The sequence below is a fragment of the Taurulus bubalis genome (genome assembly GCF_910589615.1).
Source record: "Taurulus bubalis genome assembly, chromosome: 15".
Lineage (NCBI taxonomy): Eukaryota > Metazoa > Chordata > Actinopteri > Perciformes > Cottidae > Taurulus > Taurulus bubalis.
The window spans coordinates 40543-60697 of NC_136603.1; the positions used below are offsets into that span (position 1 = coordinate 40543).

At 44.9% G+C, this 20155-nt stretch overlaps 1 protein-coding gene across 1 annotated transcript; it reads left to right on the top strand.

Moving 5' to 3' along the window:
- Nucleotides 1–531: 531 nt before the first annotated feature.
- Nucleotides 532–1374, top strand: LOC306747395 (forkhead box protein B1-like; the record flags this gene model as incomplete). Its single annotated transcript, XM_079230455.1, has 1 exon — nt 532–1374. One exon carries the CDS (start codon nt 532–534, stop codon nt 1372–1374), a length of 843 nt encoding a protein of 280 aa, XP_079086581.1.
- Nucleotides 1375–20155: the final 18781 nt, after the last annotated feature.

The window sequence follows — 20155 nt, forward strand, 5'->3', positions numbered from 1 at the left end:
ATGACTCGTGTTGAAGGCGCGTGCACGTAGAGGTGCACGCCCCCCCCCCCCCCCCCCCTCCCCCTCCCTGATCACGTGACGGGAGCAGTGGCCCCTTAATGAAGCGCCCCTCTGGTCCTCCTGCTCAAGTCAGCGCGTCCAGCCGGCAGAGACAAACAGAGAGGCCGCGAGGAGGAGGCAGCAGCTCGGCAGCAGGCAGGAGGAATAGGGACCGGGACCGGGACCGGACCGGACCGGGACCGGGACGACGAGGACCAGCACCGCTTCTTCAACTTCTCCTCAACTTGAGGCGGCGCGGTGGCCATGCGCGTCAGATAAAGCTGCGCGCGCTCTGAGGGGTTGGAGACTTTGGAGCAAGTCTTCCGCGCGCTCTGAGGGGTTGGAGACTTTGGAGCAAGTCTTCCGCGCGCTCTGAGGGGTTGGAGACTTTGGAGCAAGTCTTCCGCGCGCTCTGAGGGGTTGGAGACTTTGGAGCAAGTCTTCCGCGCGCTCTGAGGGGTTGGAGACTTTGGAGCAAGTCTTCCGCGCGCGATGCCTCGCCCGGGCCGCAGCACGTACAGCGACCAGAAGCCCCCGTACTCCTACATCTCCCTGACGGCCATGGCCATCCAGAGCTGCCCGGACAAGATGCTGCCGCTCAGCGACATCTATCGCTTCATCATGGACCGCTTCCCGTACTACCGGGACCACACGCAGCGCTGGCAGAACTCTCTGCGGCACAACCTGTCCTTCAACGACTGCTTCATCAAGATCCCGCGCAGGCCGGACCAGCCCGGCAAGGGCAGCTTCTGGGCTCTGCACCCGAGCTGCGGCGACATGTTCGAGAACGGGAGTTTCCTGCGGCGCCGGAAGCGCTTCAAAGTGGGCGGCGTGCTGGTCCCGGACCCGCTGGCCCCCAGCGCGCACTACCTGCAGCAGCAGGCCAAGCTGCGGCTCGGCGCGCTGCACGCCGCCGCGCACCTCCCGCACGCGCCGGCCGGGTACCACGTGAGCGCCGCGGCGCCGCCGTCCAGCTTCAAGCACCCGTTCGCCATCGAGAACATCATGGCCAGAGACTACAAGGTCCCCGGCACGCTGGCGGCCTTCTGCCCGGCCGGCTTCCCGCTGCACGGACAGCTGAGCCCGGCCTGGCCGCACGGGTACGGGTCCGGGGTGATGGACGGCGACTACTACGGCATGCCGCTCAAGTCGCTCTGCCGCGGCGGACACACGCTGCCCGCCGTCCCGGTGCCTATCAAGCACATCCCGGCTTTCCTGGCCAACTCTCCCCGGTCTCTGAGCCCCGCGTCCCCGCAGAGCAGCCCGGCGGCGCCCGGTGAGGCGCTGTGCTCCTCGGGCGCCGCGGCGCGTCAGGCCGCCCTGGAGGCGCACTGACGGCCGGGACAGACTTCTGTAAATCATCACGTCATCAGGGCAGGTTGACCTCTGACCTCCAGACACATAACGACGATATGTATATTTAATTGAGGAGCTGTCACAGCCTCACTGCGGGCTCACGGTGGACCGACCCCGGGCTCCTGCTCGAGACAACGGACCCAAAGTGCAGAACTCAGAGGACTTTGACGTTTATTTCACTGCTTTTCTGCAGGAGGAGCTCCTTCTCCTCCTCCTCCTTCTCCTCCTCCTCATCCTCCTCCTCCTCCTCCTCCTTCTTCTTCTTCTTCTTCTTCTACTTCTTCTTCTTCTTCTTCTTCTTCTTCTTCTTCTTCTTCTTCTTCTTCTTCTTCTTCTTCTTCTTCTTCACGTTTCTTTCCACAAGTATTGGGCTCATGAATGCAGCTAAACTCAAAAAGAGAATCATGATAAGATGCCACCAGGTGAAGAAGAGCGTTTCCTTTTCGACATTAGTGGTTTTGATATTTAAGGTGAATCATATGAACAATCAGGAGAAAAGATTTATTACGTCATTTCAAACAAGCACTTTGTAAAGAAAAGATGTTTTTAATGTTCCCTTTGTGCTGCTGCATGTCCTCTGTGAGAGTTAGGCTGAGGTTAGGGGTTAAGGGTTAAGGGTAAAGTTAGGGGTTAAGAGTAAAGGTAGGGGTTAAGGCTGAGGTTAGGGGTTAAGGGTTAGGGTTTAAAGCTGAAGTTAGGGTTAAGGCTGAAGTTAGGGGTTAAGGCTGAAGTTAGGGTTAAGGGTGAAGTTAGGGGTTAAGGCTGAAGTTAGGGGTTAAGGCTGAAGTTAGGGTTAAGGGTGAAGTTAGGGGTTAAGGCTGAAGTTAGGGTTAAGGGTGAAGTTAGGGGTTAAGGGTGAAGTTAGGGGTTAAGGCTGAATTTAGGGTTAAGGGTGAAGTTAGGGGTTAAGGGTGAAGTTAGGGTTAAGGGTGAAGTTAGGGTTAAGGGTGAAGTTAGGGGTTAAGGCTGAAGTTAGGGTTAAGGGTGAAGTTAGGGGTTAAGGCTGAAGTTAGGGTTAAGGGTGAAGTTAGGGGTTAAGGCTGAAGTTAGGGTTAAGGGTGAAGTTAGGGGTTAAGGCTGAAGTTAGGGTTTAAGGGTGAAGTTAGGGTTAAGGGTGAAGTTAGGGTTAAGGGTGAAGTTAGGGGTTAAGGCTGAAGTTAGGGTTAAGGGTGAAGTTAGGGGTTAAGGCTGAAGTTAGGGTTAAGGGTGAAGTTAGGGGTTAAGGGTGAAGTTAGGGGTTAAGGCTGAATTTAGGGTTAAGGGTGAAGTTAGGGGTTAAGGGTGAAGTTAGGGTTAAGGGTGAAGTTAGGGGTTAAGGCTGAAGTTAGGGTTAAGGGTGAAGTTAGGGTTAAGGGTGAAGTTAGGGTTAAGGGTGAAGTTAGGGGTTAAGGGTGAAGTTAGGGTTAAGGGTGAAGTTAGGGGTTAAGGCTGAAGTTAGGGTTAAGGGTGAAGTTAGGGTTAAGGGGGTTAGGGTTAAGGGTGAAGGGTGAAGTTAGGGTTAAGGGTGAAGTTAGGGGCTAAAGCATGAACATGGGTTTTTATTCCCTGCGCAAAGACTGTTCCTCCACATCCATTTAAAAGCCTTCCTGGGAAAAACTAATGAAAAAGCAGAGAAGAGGGTTCTTATACACACACACACACACACACACATAAATACAGACACGGATACACACACACACAGACACACACACACACACACACACACACACACATATAAATACACACACACACACACACACACACACATATAAATACACAGACAGACACACTCACACATTCTGGTCCATGTTGGCTTCAAATATCTTGAAATCCTGGTTCATGTTTTTCTAATTTAATGAGAAAAGAAAAGACAGATTATATAATAATATAATAAAGAAGTAAAACAAAAGCAGGAGTTGTTTATTATGTGTATGAATGTGCTCTGTAAAGGTAACGGATCATGTTGTTCAATATGTATTTATTATGATATTCAATCTTCATCCAGCAGAATGTCACATGTTGTGTATTTAATGAAGTATTGTCAATACATTTACTCAAATACTGTATTTAAGTACACATTTCATTTATTCTTTTATTCCATAATCAGTTTTCTTAATAAAACATGATAACAATGAATCGTGTTTTATTAGTTCATCAAGTTTTATGCGTAAAACAAATTCAACAGTTTATCAAATTTTTCAGCTTCCACCTATTCCACCTATATATATTTATACATACATATATATATATATGTATATAATATAATTATATATATATGTATATTATATAATTTACAATATTACTACTGTCAGTCCTAATATATATATAATATATATATATATATATATTAATACACATAATATGTATGTATATGTATACATACATATATATATATATGTATATTAAATAGTATGTATATTATATAATATAAGTATATATATGTATATTATATAATTTACAATATTACTACTGTCAGTCCTAATATATATATATGAATACACATACTATATATACATATATATTATACATATTATATGTATATTATATATTTTATAATATTACTGTACTGTCAGTGCCAATATATATATATATATAATATGATATATATAATAAATAATATAACTACTGTCATAATGACATATTATATAATAATACAAATCATATCAGTGTAACATAAATAAGTTAACTTGTATTTCTTGACCTGTAAAACTTTACCTTCACATTTGAAGTATTTTACTGCAGTGAAGGATCAGAATACTTCATTTAAATACACGATTTAAACTCGTGAACAGAGTACCTGAACAGGTAGAGAACAGAGAACCTGAACAGGTAGAGAACAGAGAACCTGAACAGGTAGAGAACAGAGTACAGGTAGAGAACAGAGAACCTGAACAGGTAGAGAACAGAGTACAGGTAGAGAACAGAGTACAGATAGAGAACAGAGAACCTGAACAGGTAGAGAACAAAGTACCTGAACACGTAGAGAACAGAGAACCTGAACAGGTAGAGAACAGAGAACCTGAACAGATAGAGAACAGAGAACCTGAACAGGTAGAGAACAGAGTAAGGGTAGAGAACAGAGTACAGGTAGAGAACAGAGTACCTGAACAGGTAGAGAACAGAGTAAAGGTAGAGAACAGAGAACCTGAACAGATGGAGAACAGATAACCTGAACAGGTAGAGAACAGAGAACCTGAACAGGTAGAGAACAGAGAACCTGAACAGGTAGAGAACAGAGAACCTGAACAGGTAGAGAACAGAGAACCTGAACAGGTAGAGAACAGAGTACAGGTAGAGAACAGAGTACAGGTAGAGAACAGAGTACCTGAACAGGTAGAGAACAGAGAACCTGAACAGATAGAGAACAGAGAACCTGAACAGGTAGAGAACAGAGAACCTGAACAGGTAGAGAACAGAGTACAGGTAGAGAACAGAGAACCTGAACAGGTAGAGAACAGAGAACCTGAACAGGTAGAGAACAGAGAACCTGAACAGGTAGAGAACAGAGAACCTGAACAGGTAGAGAACAGAGTACAGGTAGAGAACAGAGTACAGGTAGAGAACAGAGTACCTGAACAGGTAGAGAACAGAGAACCTGAACAGATAGAGAACAGAGAACCTGAACAGGTAGAGAACAGAGAACCTGAACAGGTAGAGAACAGAGAACCTGAACAGGTAGAGAACAGAGTACAGGTAGAGAACAGAGTACAGGTAGAGAACAGAGTACCTGAACAGGTAGAGAACAGAGAACCTGAACAGGTAGAGAACAGAGTACAGGTAGAGAACAGAGAACCTGAACAGGTAGAGAACAGAGTACAGGTAGAGAACAGATAACCTGAACAGGTAGAGAACAGAGAACCTGAACAGGTAGAGAACAGAGAACCTGAACAGGTAGAGAACAGAGAACCTGAACAGGTAGAGAACAGAGTACAGATAGAGAACAGAGTACAGGTAGAGAACAGAGTACCTGAACAGGTAGAGAACAGAGAACCTGAACAGATAGAGAACAGAGAACCTGAACAGGTAGAGAACAGAGAACCTGAACAGGTAGAGAACAGAGTACCTGAACAGGTAGAGAACAGAGAACCTGAACAGATAGAGAACAGAGAACCTGAACAGGTAGAGAACAGAGAACCTGAACAGGTAGAGAACAGAGTACAGGTAGAGAACAGAGTACAGGTAGAGAACAGAGTACCTGAACAGGTAGAGAACAGAGAACCTGAACAGGTAGAGAACAGAGTACAGGTAGAGAACAGAGAACCTGAACAGGTAGAGAACAGAGTACAGGTAGAGAACAGATAACCTGAACAGGTAGAGAACAGAGAACCTGAACAGGTAGAGAACAGAGAACCTGAACAAGTAGAGAACAGAGTACCTGAACAGATAGAGAACAGATAACCTGAACAGGTAGAGAACAGAGTACCTGAACAGGTAGAGAACAGAGTACAGGTAGAGAACAGAGAACCTGAACAGGTAGAGAACAGAGAACCTGAACAGGTAGAGAACAGAGTATATATCATATTAGATATCAGATATTACATAATACTCAGATGTATATATTATATTAGATATCAGATATTATACCGGTCACTCCCGTGCACAACCCCTCATACCTCATATATAAATACACATGTCCCTTTAACATGACACATTCACATACAGAACACATGTCTATAGTAGTTATTTGTTTGTCTCTGCACTTTATTTTATCTTCAATTGTAAATGTAATATGTTTCTTTTTCTTGCACTGTGTTGATTGTTGTTGTTTATCTTATGTATGCAGCACCCGCAAAGAAAAATTCCTCCTACGTGAAACATACCTGGCAAATATATGTTTCTGATTTTGATATAAAGTATGTATATAATTCAGATACATTGATTAAAGACAATAACAATATCTTCCGTCTCATCTCCTTTAGTCTGACGCTCGTCTTATTGACGACTTTATGAAAGTCTATTGTTTCATGATATTTCATCATCTACTGAATGAATTCATGGGTGAAAATAACATATGTGCGTCTGCTCGGGGGGGCGTGTCCTCATCATCATCATCATCATCATCATCATCACGTTCTTCTTCTTCTCTGGTCCTCATCGTGATGCCTCTCCACAGGGCTGAAGAAAGGCTTTGTTAATGAGGCTTCTGTAGAGGACACCTCTTGGTCACGCCTCTCCACATGATGAATTACAGCTCATATTTATATATTATATATTTCACTTTAATTGTGTTTGGGACATTTCAGACCACCAACAGGTCTCCTCCGGTTCCACCTGACTGAAATTAATATGACATCATAGTTTGTTGTTGTCAAACTGCCACGATATCTTTAATATGTTTCCATACATGGAAAGTGTCCTTTATTCTCCTATAGTCTTATGATAACATATATATATCTTCTTAGAACGGCTTCAAACCCCCCCTCGGGTGTGGAAGCTGCAGGCAGCTTTTTAGCTGATGGAGAAACAGTAATTTGTTCATCTCTGAGTGAAGGTGCAGAAGGGGATCCACTCGTCTAGGTCCAGACACAGCCTCTGATCACTGAAGGCCTCTGGGCTGGATCACTAAAGGCCTCTGGTCTGAATCACTGAAGGCCTCTGGTCTAACTGGTCTAACATTACTAACTTTACTTTCTACATTACTAACTATACTTTCTTTTTCCATGGATCGTGGCTGACTGGAACTGGTCCTGCCTGCTGCCATGGCCCTGCTGATGCAACCGGCCTGGAACCAGTCCTGCCAGCTGCCGTGGCCCTGCTGATGCCCCTCCTCTCTACCTCCTTCTGCTTCATGGATTGTGGTTAGCTGGATCATGGACCATGCCTACTACTCATTATATGAATAATTTATGTCATATTCATGTAATGTGCTGTAACTCTGTTATGTTGTTCATTCTGGTCACATGACATCTATTGCTTCTGTCCATCCGGGGAGAGGGATTCTCCTCTGTTGCTCTCCCTTTTTTCCCTGTGAAAGGGTTTTACTATCTTTATTGGGGGAGTTTTTCCTGATCCGATGTGATATCCCGGGACAGGATGTTATGTTACAGACTGTAAAGCCCTCCGAGACGAACTTGTATTTGTGATGTTGGGCTATATAACATAAACTGAATTGAATTGGTCTGGATCACTGAAGGCCTCTGGTCTGGATCACTGAAGACCTCTGGTCTGGATCACTGAAGGCCTCTGGTCTGGATCACTGAAGACCTCTGGTCTGGATCACTGAAGGCCTCTGGTCTGGATAATTGAAGGCCTCTGGTCTGGATCACTGAAGACCTCTGGTCTGGATCACTGAAGACCTCTGCTCACTGAAGGCCTCTGGTCTGGATCACTGAAGGCCTCTGGTCTGGATCACTGAAGACCTCTGGTCTGGATCACTGAAGGCCTCTGGTCTGGATCACTGAAGACCTCTTGTCTGCATCACTGAAGGCCTGTGGTCTGGATAATTGAAGGCCTCTGGTCTGGATCACTGAAGACCTCTGGTCTGGATCACTGAAGACCTCTGCTCACTGAAGGCCTCTGGTCTGGATCACTGAAGACCTCTGGTCTGGATCACTGAAGACCTCTGCTCACTGAAGGCCTCTGGTCTGGATCACTGAAGACCTCTGGTCTGGATCACTGAAGACCTCTGGTCTGGATCACTGAAGGCCTCTGGTCTGGATCACTGAAGACCTCTGGTCTGGATCACTGAAGGCCTCTGGTCTGGATCACTGAAGACCTCTGGTCTGGATCACTGAAGGCCTCTGGTCTGGATAATTGAAGGCCTCTGGTCTGGATCACTGAAGACCTCTGGTCTGGATCACTGAAGACCTCTGCTCACTGAAGGCCTCTGGTCTGGATCACTGAAGACCTCTGGTCTGGATCACTGAAGACCTCTGCTCACTGAAGGCCTCTGGTCTGGATCACTGAAGACCTCTGGTCTGGATCACTGAAGACCTCTGGTCTGGATCACTGAAGGCCTCTGGTCTGGATCACTGAAGACCTCTGGTCTGGATCACTGAAGGCCTCTGGTCTGGATCACTGAAGACCTCTGGTCTGGATCACTGAAGGCCTCTGGTCTGGATAATTGAAGGCCTCTGGTCTGGATCACTGAAGACCTCTGCTCACTGAAGGCCTCTGGTCTGGATCACTGAAGACCTCTGGTCTGGATCACTGAAGACCTCTGGTCTGGATCACTGAAGGCCTCTGGTCTGGATCACTGAAGACCTCTGGTCTGGATCACTGAAGGCCTCTGGTCTGGATCACTGAAGACCTCTGGTCTGGATCACTGAAGGCCTCTGGTCTGGATAATTGAAGGCCTCTGGTCTGGATCACTGAAGACCTCTGGTCTGGATCACTGAAGACCTCTGCTCACTGAAGGCGTTGACCCTGGATCTCAGGAAACAGAGTGGACCGACACCAGCAGATGACATGGCACCCCAAACCATCACTGATGGTGGAAACTTTACACTAGACTTCAGGCAACGTGGATCCTGTGCCTCTCCTGTCCTCCTCCAGACTCTGAGAGGCACAGGATCCACGTTGCCTGAAGTCTAGTGTAAAGTTTCCACCATCAGTGATGGTTTGGGGTGCCATGTCATCTGCTGGTGTCGGTCCACTCTGTTTCCTGAGATCCAGGGTCAACGCAGCCGTATACCAGCAAGTTTTAGAGCACTTCATGCTTCCTGCTGCTGACCTGCTCTATGGAGATGGAGATTTCAAGTTCCAACAGGACTTGGCGCCTGCACACAGCGCAAAATCTACCCGTGCCTGGTTTACGGACCATGGTATTTCTGTTCTAAATTGGCCAGCCAACTCCCCTGACCTTAGCCCCATAGGAAATCTGTGGGGTATTGTGAAAAGGAAGATGCAGAATGCCAGACCCAAAAACGCAGAAGAGTTGAAGGCCACTATCAGAGCAACCTGGGCTCTCATAACACCTGAGCAGTGCCAGAAACTCATGGACTCCATGCCACGCCGCATTAACGCAGTAATTGAGGCAAAAGGAGCTCCAACCAAGTATTGAGTATTGTACATGCTCATATTTTTCATTTTCATACTTTTCAGTTGGCCAACATTTCTAAAAATCCCTTTTTTGTATCAGCCTTAAGTAATATTCTAATTTTGTGACACACGGAATTTTGGATTTTCATTTGTTGCCACTTCAAATCATCAAAATTAAATGAAATAAACATTTGAATGCATCAGTCTGTGTGCAATGAATAAATATAATGTACAAGTTACACCTTTTGAATGCAATTACTGAAATAAATCAAGTTTTTCAAAATATTCTAATTCACTGGCTTTTACCTGTATAGATATATAAATATGTATATATATATATATATATATATATATATATATATATATATATATATATATATATATATATATATATATATACCTTGTGGAACTCCATGATATAATATTATATATATTATATCATAGGGTTCCACCAGGTTCTGTGCTTGGACCAATTTTATTCACCTTATATATGCTTCCTTTAGGCAATATTATAAGAAAACACTCTGTCAATCAAGTCAGAGGAAATCCACCAGGTTGCTAAACTTCAAGCGTGTCTTAAAGACATTAAAACCTGGATGACCTGCAACTTCCTGCTGCTGAACTCGGACAAGACTGAAGTTATTTTACTTGGCCCAGAAATCAATTATCTGATGGCATCGATCTGGCATCCACCACCACCGTAAGGAATCTCAGAGTTATCTTTGACCAGGACCTGTCCTTTGGCTCCCACAAGAAACAGATCTCAAGGACCGCCTTTTTTCACCTACAGAACATTTAAAAAATCAGGCATATTTTGTCTCAGAGCGATGCAGAAAAGTTCATTCACTTATTCGTCACTTCAAGACTGGATTACTGTAACTCCTTATTATCAGACTGCTCTAATACGTCTCTTAAGGGTTAGGGGTTAGGGTTAGGTTTTTTGGGGCGGCTGTAGCTCAGGGGGATGAGTGGTCGTCCCACAACCACAAGGTAGCCGGTCCGATCCCCAGTCCCCCTATAGCTCACATGTCGAAGTGTCCCTGAGCAAGACACCCAACCCCCAACTGCTCCCCGGACGCCCCCCAGGGCTGCCCACCGCCCCCCCATCCAGGGATGGGTCAAATGCAGAGAAGAATTTCCCCAAGGGGATTAATAAAGGATACTTTCTTAAAAGTATCACTAGAGATCTCATAGTACCATATTACCCCAATAAAGAGCTCATAGTACCATATTACCCCACTAGAGAACTTATAGTACCATATTACCCCACTAGAGATCTCATAGTACCATATTACCCCACTAGAGAGCTTATAGTACCATATTACCCCACTAGAGAGCTCATAGTACCATATTACCCCACTAGGATGGGAGCAGAACCTTCAGTTATCAAGCTCCTCTTCTGTGGAACCAGACACAGTCACCTCATTTAAGAGTAGACTTAAGACTTTCCTCTTTGATAGCGTTTATAGTTAGAGCTGACTCAGGTTTATAGTTAGGACTGGTTCAGGTTTATAGTTAGGGCTGGCTCAGGTTTTCCCTGGTCCAGCCCCTAGATATGCTGCTATAGGCCTAGACTGCTGGGGTACATCTTATGATATACTGAGCTCCTCTTCTCCTCTTCTCTTTCTCCTTCTGGATGAATTAATGTCTCTTCAATGCACATTACTAACTATACTTCTTCCTGGAGCCTCTGTGCTTCCTCGCCTCAAGTTTCCATGGATCGTGACTGTCTGGAGCCAGTCCTGTCTCCTGCCTACTGTCTCCTGTCTCCTGTCTTCTACCTCCTGCCTACTGTCTCCTGCCTCCTGCCTCCTGTCTCCTGTCTTCTACCTCCTGCCTACTGTCTCCTGCCTCCTGCCTCCTGTCTCCTGTCTCCTGCCTCCTGTGTCCTGTCTTCTACCTCCTGCCTACTGTCTCCTGCCTCCTGCCTCCTGTCTCCTGTCTTCTACCTCCTGCCTACTGTCTCCTGCCTCCTGCCTCCTGTCTCCTGTCTCCTGCCGCCTGCCTCCTGTCTCCTGTCTCCTGCCTCCTGCCTCCTGTCTCCTGTCTTCTACCTCCTGCCTACTGTCTCCTGCCTCCTGCCTCCTGTCTCCTGTCTCCTGCCGCCTGACTCCTGTCTCCTGCCTCCTGCCTCCTGTCTCTTGCCTCCTGCCTCCTGTCTCCTGCCTCCTGCCCATGCAAGGAGTTTTTCCTGATTCGATGTGAGGTCCTGGGACAAGGATGTCGTATGTGTACAGACTGTAAAGCCCTCTGAGGCACATTTTAATACAAAATAAACTGAATTTAATTTAATTTTATATATATATATATATATATATATATATATATATATATATATATATATATATATATATATATATATATATATATATACACAGAAACACACACACACATTATTTGGGTCACACATGAAATCAAACCTCTCGCTAATTTATTCAGACGCTGGCAGCCGGTCGGCACGCCAACAGATTGTGTTCTTGGTGATCTGCCTGACGGCTCCGAGGGACGAGAGGCGACGAGAGAGAGAGAGAGAGAGAGAGACCAGAAAGACCAGAAAGACCAGAAAGACCAGAGAGACCAGAGACCAAAGAGACCAGAGACACCAGAGACCAGAAACCAGAGACCTGAGACCAGAGACAAGGCTCCACTCAGAGTTCAGCCTAGCTTAGCTTATGGAACTCTTTAAACTCTCTTAAAAATTTTGTTGGGAAATTTCTGGCACGACCAGTCAATCAGTCAGGCTTGTTTTGTTCTCATGGAATTTGGTTTCCTCCTGCTTCCAGTTGTTGTGCTAAGCTAGGCTAACATTTGCCTCCTGTTTTCTACACAGTGCAGCCAAATGATATGATTTATGGTTCAAATTGACTGTTTACTAGTACTTGAACAGTCCGAGAGGCCCCTTTTTGAAATTGTTAGGATATTTATTTTTCTACTTTGTCGCATATTTGCCTTACTCGAAAACTCCCCAAATTTGGCCCGCTTGTCAGGCTTGGTGAACATGGACATATGACATAGGCATTATATTCATGTTTAAAAAAATGGCTCTCTAGCGCCCCTTAGAAGTTGGACTAGCGACGCCCCTCACCCAGAATGTCCGATTGACTTTCACTATTCACACATGTCCATCTCCACCTGCTCTACAAAAAAGCCTCTCATACCCCTAAACTCCGCCTACTTAGATTTCCTGCCATTTTTAATTAGTCCAGTCTAGTCCGTAACTAGTCCAGTCTACTCCGTAATTTAAACCTTTAGTCCAGTCTACTCCGTAAATTAAACCTTTAGTCCAGTCTACTCCGTGACTTAAACATTGAACCATGATGGTTCAGACTCTTGTGTTCATGTGGATGGACGAAGAGATAAAAGCAGTGAACTGGTCCTCTTCCATCAGTGAAGCATGATGGATTCATTTGTTTGGTGGTTTTGAAGCTGGTCTCGTAGAGTCTCAGTGGAGGACTGTCTGCTGGTCTCATAGCGTCTCAGTTGGGGACTCTCTGCTGGTCTCATAGAGTCTCAGTTGGGGACTCTCTGCTGGTCTCGTAGAGTCTCAGTTGGGGACTCTCTGCTGGTCTCGTAGAGTCTCAGTTGGGGACTCTCTGCTGGTCTCGTAGAGTCTCAGTTGGGGACTCTCTGCTGGTCTCGTAGAGTCTCAGTTGGGGACTCTCTGCTGGTCTCGTAGAGTCTCAGTTGGGGACTCTCTGCTGGTCTCATAGAGTCTCAGTGGAGGACTCTCACTGTTCTGCAGTTTGTGGGTTTTCCACAGTTAAAGCCGGTCAAACTAACAGTCGTATTTGCTCACAGACATTCAGCTCAACACAAAGGACCATTCAATCACTTTTTTCCACAAGTGGGATTGATGTTTTGCTTGGACAAAATAAACTAGCGGAGCCGTCTTTTTCTCTCTTTCAGCCTCCTCGTAGCGTTTATTTCACGGCTGCCCCGGGCCTCAATGAGAGGGTCTGACTGAAGAACGCCTCCTCCTCCTGCTGCGTCCAGCCGGCTGACAGCTACGCCACCACATGGCCCGGCGACTAAAGGGACCACACACACACACACACCGCATGTCCTCTGTGCCGGGTCATTCTTCTGCTTGGCTTTTCGTGAGGGTGAGACTATTTGCAGGTCTTTTCTCTCCGGCAGCTTTTTACCCTCAAGGGCAAACAAATGTCAAGCCTGAGTGTAAAAGCTGTCGAGTTGCTTAGACAATGAAAACGGCCCCTTTTTGTTTCCCCGGTCAGTTTTATCCGTGTGCAGGCCACAGCTCAGGAAGTGCTCATATTATTCTTGCACCGCTTTCAATTAAGAAGTAACCGTGAAGTAACCGTAATATGGAGGATCACGAGGTATTTCTGTGTTTTGTATTCACATGACGCTCCAGACTGGCTTTGATTTCCATTTCGTCTTTTTGTCAATTGGCGGAAGCCTTTGTCGATGAAAATTTAAAGAAATCTGAAGACATCACTTCGGAGTCTGGAGAATGGAAAATGCGCACTGTTTCTGATATTTCATAGACATTAATAAAGAATATAATTTGCAAATTGATCAATGATGAAAGAAATCCTTAAATGGAACCCAGATTTTGAGACACTACATCTGAATTATGATTGCATCTGATCATTATGACTTCTATTTTATATCATTTTTATAATTGTATATTTCATTTAGCAAGTCATATTCATGATTTATTATCTGGTAAATATGACTGAGAAAGTCAGCATTTTGAACCACAGGGGGATAGGAAGTAGTCTGGCAGGAAGTAGTCTGGCAGGAATCCAAGGTTTTACCTTCTAAATGTTTCCTCGATGATCGGAGGGACATTTTGAGGATTGATTAATTGCTGGCAGTCAAATCTTATACAAATTCTTTAATTCCTGTTTTTTCTACAAAATAAAAAGGCTGTGTCACGCCTTGGTAATAAATGGTCTGGGCTGCCACCTCTCTATCAGTCTCAGAAGTTAAACAGCCATAAAAGGCTGCAGGAACTCTGACCTTCACAATGTAACTGAGCAGGAAAAGCCAATGATGTGTACAAGGCCCCGCTCGGCCTCAGCAGATTATGATAAAATATGTCTCTGCATCACAAAAGGATAACTGCCCGTCTCCCGGTGACAGATACTGGCCCGCTATTTTAATAACAGCCCAATTTCTGTAGCACTAAAATGTTTGACTCTTGGTGATGAAGCATGCGGCGAGTGACACGGGAAGCATGCGGCGTCTCTGAACACTTCAAAGTAAGATGGACCACGTGAAGCCGCGGAGGACGTAAAGCACAAGTAAGTGGACAACATAAAAGCATGTCAACCTCTGCTTCTGCTCACACGTGTTGCTTCTGGTGTTCTGCAGCATTTGTTTTTGACTGATTTAAAGAAAACATGTTCCATTATTTATAGACTCACAGCTTTAGTTCCAAAGACTGACGATTCTGCTGCAACTTTCAACTGAACAAACAAATATATATTTCCTTTCCTCATTTACACATCTGACAACTTCCTGGCGCCAGACACACAGACGGATGTCGACCCCATCTCCTAAATATGTTACATCTGTAATGTTTCTTTACGGTCCTTATTCAACCCTTTGGAGCGAGGCCTTTTGCCTTCTCGGCCAGATCGACGTCATAAAAGAGATTTGATCTCAAAGGATTTGATCTGGTTCAATAAAGGTTCAATCAACGCTGGATCTCCAGTTCTTTACATTGCTACAAATGTTTTACTGCAGCTTGATGTTTGTGTTGCTTAATTGACAATATTCATACCCCCCTCCTGTCAGACTGGTTGTCTCGGCCCCAGGGGCCCCCCAGCTCTCCCCCCTCAGCGCCATCTTTTTCAAAGTGAGGCCGCTGCTGCTGTGTCTACTTTATTCACTTTACACAGTCGGTTCCCTGTTTGTGCTCATTAAATATTTAATGGGGATTTAAGCGTTGCTGGGATTAGGCTGTAGTCTCCGGGGAGGCGGCACATTGTTTCTCTCCACAGACGTTTGTTTACAGTCTGTCTGTTTAATTTGCCATTTACACCTAACTGTTGTATGTCGTCAATGCAGAGGATGATCAGATGGGTGCTGATGGACGATCAACCTGCCACTTTTCAGTTTAGAGGTGATCAAAACCAGAATAAGATGAAAGGACACATTTAATGTGCAGGCGTGGTACTACAGTTTCTGGTGTTTGTTCTTTTCTTTCTGAGTGGGATTGTTGGGGTCCTCAGTTGGTTGTATATGTCTTTGAGTAGGTGCTAGAGGTGTGTTTAGTTTGGTTGACTGGTATATGAAGAGGTCCTCGGTGTCTTTGAGGAAGTTCATCTTGAAGATGTTCTGTTCTCAGTGCGACGATTGTCCCAGTTTAGCTAAAAATGGATGAAATCTCACAGAAGATGCTGCTATTAGAGAAGTCTGGTTCTCCTGTCTCACACTGAGCAGCTGGTTCTTTGTGTCGTACAGCGATCTGAAGCGTTGGCAGGTTTTGGTGTTTCCGTGTGTGGACTTGAACCCAGTTTAACTGAGTGGTTCAGTCCTGCTGTCTTTGTAGTGGCAGAGCTCTAAAAGCTGACACCCCGAGGGTCCTGGCTGCCAGAGGACGTTAGTATTGGGGGACGTGCGGGGCCACGCCTTCTAGCCGCCATATGCTCGAGATAACAAGTTAAACATGGGACTCTTTTCTTGGCTCATTAAAATATTGGACATTTGGCAGAAGACAGCTGTGTGGTCCTGACCTATTTTTCAGTGATCCATACTGTGGAGCTTTAATGCTGACTGTGCATTATTTATCTCAGTTGGTCTGGGACAAAACCAACACTGACAGACTTCTGTTAGTATTGTAGTATTATGTGTTTGTGCTTTTATCTCTGGGATTGCTGATTGAGCTTTTCTTACTGCCGCCACTAAACGAGCAAAACATTCACGGAACCCTGCCGCTAGGCCTCCAACATCAGCATGTTGGGATGGCGTGTCCATATCCGCTAATTATATACACTGTCCTTTCAAAATACACTTTCACAGGAACTTGTGTTGGCCTGAAGATAATATGTAGCTGTAAATGATGGTCAGCTATGTTACTCCTGGCTCTCTGTGCATGATTACTTTAGTCTTTGCTGTTGTGAACCCAGTGTCTTCTTTACTTCATCACTAACACTCATTTCTTTTTTCTTGGTTGGAAGTGTGTTTAACTTGCTCGTGCTTTCATTCAATTTGACTTTCTATTAAAAGTTGAAATGCAAAACAAATAAGTTGTTGGACTTATGCACACTTCAAGCTTTTTGGCATTCGTAGTCTCCCTGATGACATCACTGTGACATCATGGGAGGACATTGTAGGCGTAATAAGCAAACTGATAATGTGAAATGAATGTTCTTCTTCCTCTGTTTCCATCAACGTCTTCATGACTAAACATACAGATATTGCTATGATCCCAAGGCTGCTGCTACACATTACTGAGACTCCTGATTTATGTTTCAATAGTAAATCAGCTGTAAATAGTTCAATACGTTCATTCACTGTTTGTGCTACTTAGCTTTATTTCAGAAGCAAATGACTTGAAATAGTTTCCGTTCCTTTCGACCTGAAACAACATCAAGATCAATGTGTTGCCATCTTCCTTTATTTAAAATCAATAGACAGTTAAGATAAAAGCAACATGACTGAATGTAAGTGAGCGTCTTTGGTATTATGAATAATAATAACAATAATAATAATAAGACCTCCTCTTCTTTTTGAGCGGCGTCTCCTTTTATTACCCTGCAGGGTCATTTACAAGCGTGTTCCGTCTCTTCATTGGCTGAGGAGATAATCCTGTGATAAATCCTCAGCGTGCCCTTCACAGTTGTCATCGCAGGACCATAAACAGCATTTATAACAATCTGCTCTGCTTAGCATGCAGAACAGATGAAGACGGGCGCTCTGCTTAGAGCCGCTGCCGCACCGTGACAGACAGACGGACTCATGGGAAATGTTCCTTCGCCGACCCGTTTGTTCTCGGTGATGGCTCACTCACTGGGAACCAATGCAGGAATTGTCATTTTTCAGGAGGAAAAAAAATGATCTTCAGAATAAAAAAAAATGTTAAAAACAGAACTAATACTAATATGATTAAGAAAGATTCTATTTCTATATTTGTTCTTTTTTTTTGCTTAACGGATGAATTCTACACATTTTGTATGTAATTGTATGCAATTTAAAATAGCTTGAGTATTTGCTTTCAACACAGAGTAAATATCTGTGAAGACATTTTATTTTTTTCATACTTTTACTTTCAATTCTTAGATTTTGTAATACATAAAATACTGATATTTGCAGGATGTTCCTGCCAACTCAATCAATAATGATGTAAACACAATCGATAGATTCTGTTTTCTGATGCTAAATGAAATATAAAAACATAACCCCCCTGAAATTTTGATGAGCCGTGGTGTCGCGGCGCTTAGCCGGCAGCATCCGGCTAAACGCCGCCGTAGGACTCGTCTCAGGTACAATTAATCTTAATTAAAGCTGAGTGTGACAAACAACCACGGCCTCCCGCCATTGTTCTGCCTTCATGGGAGGAGCGCAGTCCCGGGGGAATAAAAGAATAAATTACATCACAAACAGTACAAATTAGAAAAATAAATAATCACATTTCACATTCACAAGACTCAATGAAAAGAAGGAGATCAATAAATACACTGGAATGGTGGACAAATACTATATATATATATGTATATATATATACATATATATATATATATATATATATACATATATATATACATATATATATATATATATATTGTATAATTATAATACGAGTAAAGTGTTGCAGTGAAATAAGATGAACAGGACTGTGTTTCATGAATCTGCTGCCTTGGGAACACGGAGACAAAGTGCAGACAGCGAGTCCTCCACCAGGAACTCCACCACCCTAACCCTGCAGACAGCGAGTCCTCCACCAGGAACTCCACCACCCTAACCCTGCAGACAGCGAGTCCTCCACCAGGAACTCCACCACCCTAACCCTGCAGACAGCGAGTCCTCCACCAGGAACTCCACCACCCTAACCCTGCAGACAGCGAGTCCTCCACCAGGAACTCCACCACCCTAACCCTGCAGACAGCGAGTCCTCCACCAGGAACTCCACCACCCTAACCCTGCAGACAGCGAGTCCTCCACCAGGAACTCCACCACCCTAATCCTGCAGACAGCGAGACCTCCACCAGGAACTCCACCACCCTAATCCTGCAGACAGCGAGTCCTCCATCAGGAACTCCACCACCCTAACCCTGCAGACAGCGAGTCCTCCACCAGGAACTCCACCACCCTAATCCTGCAGACAGCGAGTCCTCCACCACCCTAACCCTACAGACAGCGAGTCCTCCATCACCCTAACCCTACAGACAGCGAGTCCTCCACCAGGAACTCCACCACCCTAACCCTGCAGACAGCGAGTCCTCCACCAGGAACTCCACCACCCTAACCCTGAAGACAGCGAGTCCTCCACCAGGAACTCCACCACCCTAATCCTGCAGACAGCGAGTCCTCCACCACCCTAATCCTGCAGACAGCGAGTCCTCCACCACCCTAACCCTGCAGACAGTGAGTCCTCCACCACCCTAACCCTACAGACAGCGAGTCCTCCACCACCCTAATCCTGCAGACAGTGAGTCCTCCACCACCCTAACCCTACAGACAGCGAGTCCTCCACCACCCTAACCCACACTCAGCAGATTCTCTCCTGTCAGTCTGCCAGTGAGCGGTGCTGCCCTGCTGACTGTCTGCTGACTGTCTCTAAAGAAAACAAAGGACAAAAAAGCAATTAAGTCCAGTAATAAAAGCCCAAGTACCATAACATGCTACATTAAATATCCATTGAGCTCCATAAATTAACAGCAAGCAGCTTCTCAAGCAGTTTGTCTCGTTGAAGTTGTTTACCAGAGGAAAACTACTCACCTGTAAGGAAGCTCATTGAAGGCAAGGAAATGCATTAGGAATATTAATATTACATATTTTTTATTTAGTAAAATACATTGCATGATACTCTGGTGTCTAAAATATAGATTGTAATTATTTCATAATTATACAAAGTAAAAACGTATTAATAAACAGCATGTGATTTGAGTATCGCCAATGTCCGCTGTGGATAACTTTCATTAATCTATTTAGATCTCCTTCACTCCTGATACAGATATTGTGGCGTTGATTTAGAAAAACAACAAAATATGTATTAATAATTTAACATGCATTATATCAATTTGTTATGTTTGTTTGCATTTTTGTTTTATGGTTTTTAATTCATTTATGTTGAAATATTATAGTATTTCAAACAATCCATCCATCCATTATCAGCTGCTTATCCGGGGTCGGGTCTCAGTGGCAGCAGGTCCAGCAGGCCGACCCAGGCTTCCCTCTCACCCGCAACACTTTCCAGCTCATTCTGGGGGATCCCGAGGCGTTCCAAGGCCAGCCGGGAGATATAATCCATCCAGCGTGTCCTCGGTCTTCCCCGGGGTCTCCTCCAGTTGGACGTGCCTGGAAAACCTCTAATGGGAGGCGTCCAGGAGGCATCCTGACTAGATGCTGAACACCTCAGCTGACTCCTTTTGACACGAAGGAGCAGCGACTCGACTCCAAGCTCCTTCTGATGTCCGAGCTCCTTACTCTATCTCTAAGACTGAGTCCTACAGAGGAAACTCATCTCCTTACTCTATCTCTAAGACTGAGCCCTACAGAGGAAACTCATCTCCTTACTCTATCTCTAAGACTGAGCCCTACAGAGGAAACTCATCTCCTTACTCTATCTCTAACAGTCCTACAGAGGAAACTCATCTCCTTACTCTAT